Source organism: Sminthopsis crassicaudata, chromosome 4, assembly GCF_048593235.1.
Source record: "Sminthopsis crassicaudata isolate SCR6 chromosome 4, ASM4859323v1, whole genome shotgun sequence".
Taxonomy (NCBI): domain Eukaryota; kingdom Metazoa; phylum Chordata; class Mammalia; order Dasyuromorphia; family Dasyuridae; genus Sminthopsis; species Sminthopsis crassicaudata.
This window is the reverse complement of record NC_133620.1, coordinates 4,828,905-4,841,506: the sequence shown is the minus strand read 5'-3', so window position 1 is coordinate 4,841,506 and position 12,602 is coordinate 4,828,905. Positions and strand designations below refer to the sequence as shown.

General features: G+C 35.4%; 1 protein-coding gene across 1 annotated transcript in view; it reads right to left on the bottom strand.

The window, feature by feature from the left end:
- Positions 1–928: 928 nt before the first annotated feature.
- The window catches only part of ST6GALNAC3 (ST6 N-acetylgalactosaminide alpha-2,6-sialyltransferase 3), a 460,411-nt gene continuing 448,737 nt past the window's right edge, over positions 929–12,602 (bottom strand). Inside the window, exon 3 of the mRNA XM_074265593.1 lies at positions 929–2,388. Within this exon, the coding sequence (XP_074121694.1) occupies positions 2,361–2,388 (28 nt within the window). The 3' untranslated portion in view covers positions 929–2,360. The remainder of the gene's footprint in view (positions 2,389–12,602) is intronic.

The window sequence follows — 12,602 nt, the reverse complement described above, 5'->3', positions numbered from 1 at the left end:
TTTCTCCAATCCAGAACACTTTGCAATGTGCCATCTAACGGCTTTGCATTAATGCGAAAATGGAAGGCCTTTTCTCATAGTTTTAATTCAGATGCAAGGATTCAGAATAGATGCAACTGTTTCTACCAATGCACTTCAAGTTTTTAAAATGAATGTTACAAATAATCTTCATGGCCCTACCTTTTTTTTTTAACTCATTGTTTTATTTTATTTTTTTTAAAATTTATTAATTTTATAATTATAACATTTTTGACAGTACATATGCATAGGTAATTTTTTACAACATTATTCCTTGTACTCCCTTCTGTTCCGAATTTTCTCCTTCTTCCCTCCACCCTCTCCCCTACATGGCAGGCATTCCCATACATATTAAGTATGTTATAGTATATCCTAGGTACAATATATATGTGCAGAACCAAATTTTTTTGTTGTTGTTGTTGCAAAGGAAGAATTGGATTTGGAAGGTAAGAATAACCTGGGAAAAAAAACCAAAAAATGCAAACAGTTTACACTCATTTCCCAGTGTTCCCTCTCTGGGTGTAGCTGATTCTGTCCATCATTGATCAATTGGGACTGAATTAGATCTTCTGTTTGTTGAAGATCTCCACTTCATGGCCCTACCTTTAACTACCAAGGTAATGACAGAACTTTGGTGTCATTTACCCTCTCCAATCTAAATGTTAGGTAAGCTTGGAGGAAGAGGGGTTGGGGATTATTATATTTTCCCTGTGAACATTTGCAGTTTGGAAATGAGCAAATTGCTACAAATTAAGGCTTGATTTGTTATTTTGATGATTGTTTTGACTTAAAAAACTGGTAGAGAAAATGATAGTAATACAGATTAGACAGAAAAGTCCAGAGTATCCTTCCCTGCCCCAACCAGTTGTTAAAGTACCACCACCCTGCTAGCAAGCAGGAGAGTAGGAGATGGCAGGGTTAGAGGGAGGAAGTGTTCCCACTTGGATGCAGTGATAGGGGCAGGACTGGTTTACTGGACATGTTTTCCTATTCCCCCAAGTCCCATGTGCTGCCACAGTGGGAATCTGAAGGACAGTGTGCTTCTGGGTACGTGAAATGAGACATTTCCCTTGTATTCACCTTTTTCTAGTTAAATAAATGTGTCTATTTTGAATTAATGTATATATTGATTTGATCTGGCCTTAAGTAGCATTATATGTTTTAGAATAGACCTTGGTAGAAATCGTAGCTGCCATCAACCTTCTCTCAGGTCTCCAATATCTTTCTCTGGTTATGTAAGGTTTTTTCTCATCTCATATCCAAGATTGTAGGGGCAGACTTCCTGAATTCCATAAGAATATTTTTGCATTGCTTCGTCATTAGACCCATCTCTTTCTCAGGGAGACTCTATTTTTCAGCCTATTGTACTCTTCCTCCTCTTGTATGGCTTGGCTTGCTGCTGTCCTGTGGTGACTGTCTCCTCTGCCTGCTGAATTGGGAGAGCTCTAATACGGTGCTATCTGAATACCAGGTTGTACATAGTGGCCACTGTAACTAAGAGAACGTGGTTTGTCGTTTTGGCCCGTGTCTCCACAGGCTGCTGAGCTGGGGCTAGTGTGTCTCCAGAACGTCACCGTCTGCAGATACTAATCTGTCTGGGAGCACCATTGAAAGGACCGGACTTATCTTGCAATAAGAGCATCCAAAGATTGTTTGATGTTCAGTGTTTTCAGTACGGCTCAGCGGTATCCACAGAGGCCGCTGAAATGGGATGGACTGTTTATCCCCTACTTCCAGGCAGTTATCTCCTCCAGGGCCATTTCACAGAGTCACAGAAGTCCAGAGCTGTGCGGACACATTGAGATGATTGAGTCAAACTCTCTGATTTTACGGATAAAGAAATTAAGCCCAGACAGGTCAACTCCCTTGCTTGTGGTCACATAGTTACTAAATGGAAGAGTCAGAATTAGAATCCAGTTCTCAAGATCCCCATGTGGTCTGCTGCAGTTTCCATGAAGGTGTGCTGCCATTCCCATCATTTATCCCATAAAGCACCTGCCAGCTTGGTTCTGGCTTTAACTCACGTATTTTATTTATTATGTGCTTCAACATTCAAAGCCTTTTCTAGGTTCCATTCTCTTTCAGATTCTCTTCCTTTCCCCACCTTTGTTCTTCCTTATTGGTTCCTGCTATCCTTTCCCTCTGTGTCTCTGCTGTGTAGCTGATCTAGCCAATGGCAGCTTTTCTTTCTTTCTCAACAGCAGAGTGTCCAATCACATCAAGCCAGATAGAATCTCGGTATCTGTGATTATTCTGCCTTTCTTTGTGTGGCTGCTTTTAATTCAGGAGCTGACTTCACTGTTAGAGAGCCTTTCTCTCCCTTGTAACATGCAGTTTCTGTGCTAGTCCCCATGGTCGGAGATTTGAACTCTGGAAGAGAAGGGAGTTGGATTAGACCATCTTTGAATAAGATCAATGAGACTAGTACAAATTAAGCATCAATGCCCGTTATTGTTGTTGCTCTCAGTCTTCACATAGAGATTATTCTAGGATGTCACTATCCAACTATTATTCTGGGGTGTCTTCTGTAAAATGAGCCATTGCACACGTGGGTGGAATGGTTGCTTTTTAAAAAAAATGACATTTCTGGGAAGCAAGCTCCCCCACTGTAGTCTCACTGGAACAATTATAGGAGATGAAAGGAAGATGGAGATGGTGTTGATCTTATCCTATCGCCATAGAGTTTTGACTTTTTCTCCAGGTCTTTACAGTCTCCAGGCGCATGATTTGAAGATTGTAAGTCTTTCTATAGCAATACATTTTAAAAATGTTAACTCTTAAATATTAATGAGGCTTTGTTATGTCTGGAAGAATAAAGAGCAACACTTTGGGCTTTATCACCATCATCATCATCATTTTGGATGAGGAGGAGAAGGGAAAGGAGAGAAGAGGGGAGGAAGAAGAGAAGATAGGGAAGTGATACCATCACAGAAAGGAAGAGTGCTAGAACTGGAGTCGGAAAACATGTGTTCACATCCTACCTTGACCATTGGTACTATGAGATGTTGGACAAGGCATAATCTCCCTGAACCTCAATTTCCTTATCTCTAAAATGGACATATATGGGGAAATCAGATTCTAGGGCTTCTGTATGGGCTTGGAATATGTGACCCTCGGGACTCAGACTTATATTAGGATCCGCAGGATGCTTTTCTCCCACAACTTGGAGGGAAAGGTGATGCCAATGTGATCACCCTAATTTTATGAGTCAGTCAACAAGATTTATTAAGCATCTAATTGTCCAGAGCACTCTATAAGTGGAGAAACAAAGGATGGTTAAAAAACCCAGACCTTTCTTTTAAGTGCTCATTGTCTGATGGAGAGGGCAACAGGTAAACAAACTGGTACCAACAATATACATACAAAATAAATGGAAGTTAACCAACACTGGGAAGGGACTGAGATCAAGGCCTGGAAAAGACTTCTTGTCAAAAGGAGACATGTGATCTGAGACAGTCTAAAGACACACCAAACAGTAAATAGATTTTAGACACACTTATTGCAACATGGTACTTATGGACAGTTTAGTATCTCTAGCCTTCTGAAAGGAAGGAATGCAAGGGAGACAAAGGCCAAAGGGGAGGAAAGAAAGAATTCCAGCCAGGAAGGACAGCCAGTTAAAAGAGCCAGAGTTTGGAGATAGTGGGTCCTGTGCCTTTAAAAGAAGGGAGGTCAGTATTTATATATGTGACATTCTCTTTGTAATATCTAATAGGCAGTTTGGACATGTGGTACTGGAGGTCAGGAGAGAGGTTAGGACTGGGTAAAGAGATCAGGATGAGATGATAATTGCCTATATTATAGCTTACACCAGAAAGCAAAAGAATATAAAGGAAGAAAAGGACCAAACACTTTGGGGAATCATCATGATTAGAGGAAGTAACTTGAATGATGATCCTTCAAAATAGACTGAAAAGAAGCATTCAGGTAGAAGAGTCAAGAGAGAATAGTCTCACAAAAACTAGTAAAAAGAGATGATCAAGTATAAAAGAATAATCACCTGTATCCAAGGTTGCAGAGTGCTCAAGGTGGAGAAGGATTGGGAAAAGACCGTTGGATATGATGATTAAAAGATCATGAGTAACTTAGAAGAAAATAATTTTGTTTGAATTATTAGGGTGGAAGTTAGACTAGAGAGAGTTAAGAAGAGAGTGAAAAGAGAGGAAGGAGAGGCAGATATCGTAGATAGCATTTTCAAGGAATTTAGACATGAAAGGAAGGAGAGATATAGAATGCTAGCTAGTGCGGATTCAAGGATCAATTGAGGGGTTGTTGAAAAAGGGAAAGACATGGTTGTGTTTATATGAAATGGAGGCATAATGTTTAGAGGAAGAAATCGAAGATTAGTGAAAGATTAGAAATGATACAGTGATTAATCTACGGGAGAAGTCAGGATGTAATGGGATGATAATAGCAACAGATTGTCATCAGACAAGGGAATTCCAGCGTTCATGAATATGGACATTGATGAGAGGTGATAGCAGGATCTGAACATTTTTATGTACAACTTCCATGGGTAGATAGAAATGAATGCGTTTAGGCACTGGAATATTTGGATATAGTATCAATAACTACTTTATTTTCCCTTGTCTGCAGTGTTTGGTTTAAACATCATGGCTCCCCCAGAATAAAATCATCACCAGAAATCTCATCCTCTTAAAGATTGATTTCAGTCTTGATACTCAACAAAAATCCTCTATTGCCTGTCCTTCTTCCTGGATGACTGGATGGCATTGAACTCTTATTGAAGACTCCATTTTCAGCTAACCTCATTTTTGTCGTCTGCTTTGCTTGGTTTGGGCTCCATGAAGACCAGGACCTTGCATCAATATCCCCCTTCCTTTGCAGTTTCCTTATTGTCTTCTTCCATTAGATTGTAAGGTCCTTGATGGTGGGGACTGTTTCTCTTTCTTAGTTAGAGCCTTAGTATTTAGTACTGTACCTGACACATATTAGCCAATGAATGACTGGCTGACAGACTACAAGTAGGAATTAGGGAGGAAACAAACATTGTAAAATAAAATCATAGGAAATAAAATAATGATAGGCTTGATAATGTAGACTGAGTTTGTTTCAAAGGAGTAGAGGCTGCTAGTGATGATGTAGGGAATGTAGCAATGGGAAGAAAGGTAGAAAAGAAGAAAAGAAAAACTCTTCCATATCAACCTGTGAGTTAAAAAGGGGAGGGAATAAATCATTAACCTACAAGTAATATATGAATCAAAATTAACAAAATTAACAAAGCCTCTGAGAGATTATCACTTGGTCATAATCATTCGTGTTTGAGATATAGTTTCACTTTCTGAATCATGATTCCAAACGCTGTGTAATTGCACTTTATTTTAAAATATCAAAGTCAGACTGATATGAGTCATTTCTTTCTTAACTCTTTATAATTAAGTCAAGTTGCTTTGGGATTATCTTTATCATTACAAAGGATGAGTAAACCCTTCCAGGAAGAAGGGAAACAAATAGCGATCATAGTATGTCATGCTTTGGGTTGGCAGAGTTTTTAAATTTAATTCCTGAGGAATCAATTTTTGGTGTGGCTTTAATCTTCATCATTGTCCAGGAAATTGAATTTGTGTACAGCCTTCAATCGGGAAGCACAGAAAATACTATTTGGGACAGGCAGATCAAAGCTGGGGTTCTGATATTAGAAATTTGGTATGAGGAAACACATACACACACAACTAGCTTTGATAAAACAAATACAGTGGGAAAAATAAAGCCAAAGAAATACAGCTTAACAAGACAGCACCATCTGAGAAACCAAGAAGCCGGTAAACTAAGGGAGTGAATTCTCAAGCAAGATTTTGGGGCTGTCAAATTCATTACCCGCATTGAGCTTTTACAAGGCTATTTCCAGGAAAAGCTACACATACCCTCTCTTCATGTAATCTTCCCCCATCCTCACCCTGATTTTTGTCTAGCTTGATAGAGTCGGCAATCCAGGAAGTTACTTGAGTTTCCTGAACAAGGTCACAGTCTGCATCTATAACAGTATATAATATCTAACAGAATGAACAGAGATAGCAGGTGGAAATGTGTGTAGTTTTCTCTCAGCCTAAAGGGTATCAAGATGCTGTGGTGATAAATACCAAGATCACCAATATATTGGGGGAAATAGACCAATATACCAGAGGAAAAAAAAATCAGATTTTAAACTTCTGAGCATTAATTCTAATGAAAGGAAATAGTGACAAGACATCCTTCAGGCAGCTGATTTTTAAAAAATTTCTATATACAAATGGGTTCTGGAATGCATTCTTTTATGGAGGGAGCAGAGATATCCATTCCCAAATGATTTACTTTGTTAATAAAATCACCTTTTCTTAATTCAAGGCAAACGGGGGGAGAGGGACAGTGCTTTTCTTTCCTTAATGCTAAAGAAAATGGTTATGCAAGAGAATAAGTGAATCATGTCTATGAAAAGAATAATATTTTGTGAAAGTGATATATTTAACTTCCAATATCTCACAAGCAAAATAAATACTGATAAAATATAACCTATGGCAATAAACCCCTAAATTGCCTTAACCACTCAATCCAAGTGTTCCTTTTTAAAATAAGTTTAATTTTATTTTTAAGAAACAATCACATATTTTCTCCTCCTTTCACCTTAAGTAACTGGACAAATAAAGAAAAACAAATCCTTTGTAACAACTACTTATAGTCAAGCAAAAACAAACTCCCCGTTGGCTATGTCCAAAAATGTATCTTATCTTAGATATTTAGTCCTTCACTGTTTAATATTGGTCCTTGGAATCATGGTTGGTCATTGATATTATCAGTTTTAAGTCTTTTGGGGTTATTGTTCATTTTCACAATATAATTGTTATTGTATTCATAATTTTACAGACTCTGTTTCCTTAACTCTATATCCATTCATGAAAGTCTTCCTAAATTTCTCTTTTTTAAAATGTTTTATTTTCTTAATAGTATTTTGTTTTTCTAAATACATGTATAATTTTCAACATTCACATTTGTAAAACTTTGTGTTTCAAATTTTTCTTTCTCCCTCCCTTAAATCCCTCTTCTCCAAGACAGCAAGCAACCTGATAGGTTAAATATATGCAGTTCTTTTAAACACATTTCCATATCTGGCATGTTGTATAAGAAAAAACAAATCAAAAAGGGGAAAATCACAAAAAAGAAAAAGCAAACAATAATAACAAAGATGAAAATACTATGTTTTGATCCACATTCAGTCTCCATAGTTCTCTCTGTGGATGTGGATGGCATTTTTCCATCCTAAGTCTACTGGAATTGCCTTGAATCAGCTCATTGTTAAGAAGATCTAAGTCCATCACAGTTGATTTTCACATAATTTTGTTACTTTGTGCAATGTTCTATTGATTTACTCACTTCACTCAGCATCAGCTTATATAAGTCCTTCCAGGCTTTTCTTATTGGCTCATTGTTTCTTACGGAACAATAATATTCCATTATATTCATATGTGATAACTAATCCAGCCATTTCCTAACTCATGGGCATCCACTCAATTTCCAATTTTTTCCCACTACTGTTGCTACAAACATTTTTGCATATGTGGGTCCATTATTTCTTTTATGGTCTCTTTGGAATACAGAATCAGTAGAAACACTGCCAGATCAAAGGGTATGCTTGATTTTACAACCCTTTGGACAGAGTTCAAATTACTCTTCAGAATACAGAGATCACTTCACAATTCCACCAACAGTGCATTAATGTTCCAGTTTTCCCACATCTCCTGCAATATTTATTATTATCTTTTCCTGTCATGTTAGTCAAACTGAGAGGTATGAAGTGGTACCTCAGAATTATCTTAATTCCTGTTTCTCTAATCAGTACTGATTCAGAACATTTTATTTGACTAGAAATGCCTTTAATTAATTTATTTGAAAATTATCTTTCATAACTAAAGGTCTCATTTTCAAGATATTTAAGGAACTAATTCAAATTTGTAAAAATAATGGCCATTTTCCAGTTGAAAAAAATATTAAATGATATGGACTGACAGTTTTCAAGAGAAGAAATCCAAGTTACAAAAGCCATATTAAAAAATGCTCCAAACCACTAAAATGAAAGGAATTCAAATTAAAACAATTCTGAGATTTTATCTCCCAATCTCATAACCACATTATACATTTTAAACAACATTGCCTGAATCATATTTTTACATATACACTCTCCCTATCCTTCTAAAAATATCAGAGAAGCAAAAAAAATCATTGGAAACGTATTTTTTCACACCAAAAAATATAAAAACTTGTATAATTCATTAGGCTGCCTCCAAGGGCTCTTTCTAGTATCTCCCCCAAAGTACCTGGACACTTTCATGTCATTATAGTCTCCATGTGTCTCATGTTCCATGAAGCTGCTATATAATCACAATAACAATAATTGACATCAAAACAGGCTCAATTTCCAGAGCACTTTGTATACATTATTTCATTTGACCTGGTACACAGCAGTATTTAGTAATTATATATTGATTATTTGAGCCTCATAACAAGCTATGAATGAAGTTCTACAGATGGCATTCTTTTCCACTTCACAGATGAAGAAACTGAGACTCAGACTGGAGGAATTGCCCAAGGTTACATAAATGTCATGGTCAAAATTTGAATCTAGGTCTTCTTAACTCCAACTTCAATCCTTTATCCTCTGCCATGCTTCCTTAAACATGGTCTTTCTTGGCTCATAAAATGTTTTTTGATTCCTAAAATACTCTCTTCCTCACTTCATTCACGACTTGATAAGATCTTTCAAGTCAACAAAGCTTTAGGCCCAGTGGTTTTTCCAGTATGAAATTCTCCCGGGCCATGCTTCCCTGTCTAATTCTCCAAAAGCTTGGAGGCAAGCATTGTTTTCTTGAGATTTCCCAGTGTTTTGTCCATTTGTCCATACTTATAATTCCTATATTCTGGTTTACTTGTGTTCTAGGCTTGCTACCAAAGTGCTACCATTAGCTAGTCCTACTGACTGTAAGCTCTTTGAATGATGGTCTCACTCATCATTTAAGGATTGTTTGTTATATTAATAAATACTCTCATATACTGGGAAAAAAATAAAGTTTAGTACATATAGGTTCACTGACTGTAGCGTTTATAGATTTAACTGTGGGAACATTGATCAAGAGTTTGAAAAAAAAAACTTAGATTATCTAGTCCCCCTTATTTAAAAGATATTCTCTAAAAGGTGAAATGATTTGCTTAAAGTCACTCCCATATTAACCAGGATGAGGACTCAGGATATCTAATGTCTAATCCAGCAATTTTTTCACCCATTTTGCTAACCCATTAGACATCCAGTACAATCAGCTGGACACTGTGCATTGTGCTACTCAGCTGTCCTTGCACTCACCCACATCAGAACTTCATCAGTTATTTTGGGTCATGGATTTCTTTAGGAGTTTGGTGAAATTTATGGACCTTTTTCCAAATCATGTCTTTTTGTCTACTTCTATAATTCAAAGAAATGCTAATTTTCAGTTAGAAATTACTGAAAACAAAATCATCTTTTTTTTTCCATTCAAGTTCATGAAAACCCTGAAGTCTATTCACAGACTCTAAGGGTTAATAAGACTTGCTTTTGGTACATTTTACTTTAAATGATTGATAACTTTTAATTTCCCATGGCCTTCATTTCCAAACATATTTGCTACTACTTTTCTGGCTCCAAAGGCCATCATCTATTGCAAATAATAAGAAAAGAGTAGTTTAATCACCTAATCAGCACATAAAGCGAGTCAACCACATATTCATTTTATTCCCTCTCAGTGCCCTCTCCTATGCTTCGAAAGCAAAGACAAGTTTTTTTTTTTCATTTCTTCTTTAGGTCAATCTTGCTTTTTATAATTATATAGCATTTATTTTATTTTATTTTCTAAAATTCAGTTTTGTTTTTAGTATAGGATTCTCTACCTCCCTTTACCCTTCCACTACATATTAAGAAAGCAAGAAAAGCAAAACCTGTCATAGCTATATATAGTCATGTGAAGCAAATTCTTCAATTAGCCAAATTACATAGCATTTAGCTGATCTCGTGTATTGTTTTAAAATAATTTTATTAGTATCTTTTATTTTTTATCACCTAAATGTACTGCTATATCCTTTTCCCTCTTATTCCAAAACAACCATTCCATATGGCAAATAATATTTTAGGAAAAAAGAAAATGAGAAGAAAAAAAAATCCAGAAAAACTGAACAATATATGTGAAAATCTGATAGTTTATACAGTGATCCATGTGCATGAATTCCCTTTTCCTTCAGTCCTCCCTACATTACACACATACACACATATATGTAAAGTAGTAGGGGGAAGTATTTTCATAAATGTCCTCTTGGAAGCCAAGCTTCTTTTTATAAATTTGTGAAATGAATTTTAAAAATAATTTTGTAGTGGTTTTTTCTATGTAAATTGTTGTATCATTGTGCATCTTGGCTTATTTCATTACACAATTCAGGCATGACTTTCCATGTTTTCTTATATTCATCATATTCTCAAAATAACCTGTTTTTATTTTTCTTTATCATTATTCTAGTTTCTTTGGATTATAAATAATCTATTTTTCTTTTCATTTTCAAGCTTTTTTCTTTTATGTTTAGCTTGTATTAATTCTTATTAGGTTTCTAATTATTTTAAAATTCATAATTAGTTTAATCCTGTCCTTTTCTATGTTGTTGATATATATTTTTAGATACAATTTTTCACTTGAGCATTGCTTTAGCAGCATCCCAAAAAATTTGACAGTTTTTTCATAATTATGTTGTCATTCACATAATTTTAGTTTGTTCTTTGACCCATTGTTTATTAAGATTTCTTTCTAAGTCTCAGATGAAATTTGTGTTTTGGGTTTTTTTTTTTTTTTGCTCTTCAAACCAGTTACCAATTTCATTGCATTGTAGTCCTCAAAGGACCATCTAGCATTTATGGCCTCTTTTTGGGGGCATTTATCTGAAATGTCTTTGTATCCTAATAAGAAGTTGATTTTTTTGTAAAATGTATATATGGTAGGGGGCAGCTAGGTGGCGCAGTGGATAGAGCACCAGCATTGAATTCAGGAGAACCAGAGTTCAAATCTGATCTCAGACACTTAATACTTCCTAGCTGTGTGACCCTGGGCAAGTCACTTAACCCCAGCCTTAGGAAAAAAGAAAAGGAAAAAAAATGTATACATGGTATCAAGCAATAGGAATATTATTTAGGAGTTCCATTCAACAAATAACATACATTTTGTGGTTGTAATTTATCTAGAAAATAGTACAATTCTACATATTTCCTTTTATTGATCTTTCTGTTAAATTTGAACAATTCTGATGGAAGAATATTAACATTTCCCACTATTAATTTGTTACTCTGTCTTCTTGAATTTTATTTATTCTTTCCCTTATGAATTTTGATGCTATTTATTTTGGACCATATATGGTTTTACACTGATATTGCTTTGTTGTCCATGTACTCCTTCATCATAATGTGATTTCCTAGTTTTTTTCTTAATTTAAATTATAAATTTTCATTTTTGCTTTGCCTGTCAGGAGGCAGTAAGTTCCTGCTTTTTTGAGGCCCAGGATTTACCTGATCCATAATAAGTTGTTTTTTTTTTTTAAATTCTCTCATTGTTATTCTCTGCATGTCTCTGTTTTTTAGATGTGTTTTGTGTATACAATTGATTGTGGCTTTTTGTTTTCATATCTATGTCACTTTCTTTCATTTGTTGGATTGTTCAATCCATTTACTATAATAAGATATTTTGCATGTTCTGACTTTGATTTCTTGGATAAGTCCTTAACCTTTATTGTCTCTTCTAGCAAATGGAGAAAATTACTTCTATATCTAAAGTTGTTGTAAAGATCAAATGAGTTAACACATAAAAACTAATTCATTAACTTTAATAAAAATTTATCTGATATTGTTACCATCACACCATCATTATTGTCATTGTTATCATTACTGATTCTCAACACCGCTGATCTGGAGTTCCTTGTTAAAGTGATTTTAAGTGAGTGACCTGCAAGGCTGAATGTCAAGCAGGACTTGACCAAAGATAAAAAATTGTTCCTTCCTATGCTTATAGAATTGAACAATATATTCTAGCTCTGCCATTTGTTACCTGTGTGGCACTGGGCAAATAATTCGACTTCTATTGATCTCTTTTTTGTTTTCTCTTAATGTGGTCTCTATACCACTTTTAGTTCTAAATCTATGATGTTGGGAACTAAGTAAAATTGTTTTGAAGGCAAAGAGACTGTTCTCTTGAATGAGTTTTATACTCAGCTTTGGAGTCTGTGATGCAATAATTGAATATAAGCTACTTAAGGGTAGGGACTGTTTTATTTTTGTCTTTATATATTAGAGCTTGTCATATAAAGATAGGAAGTATTAAAACTGGGGTTTAGTTGATAAAGAGAACTCTTTGATATGGAAATGACATCTCCAAATGCAGGTCTGCACCAATGTTTTTTGCCTCTTCCTGTCTTAGAAAGCACTTTGGAATTCTAAGAGGTTAAATGATTTGTCCATGGTCATAATCCATTATGTGTCAAATGCAAGACTTGAATTCAAGTGCCATCATTTAGAGACTAGTTCTCTACCACGA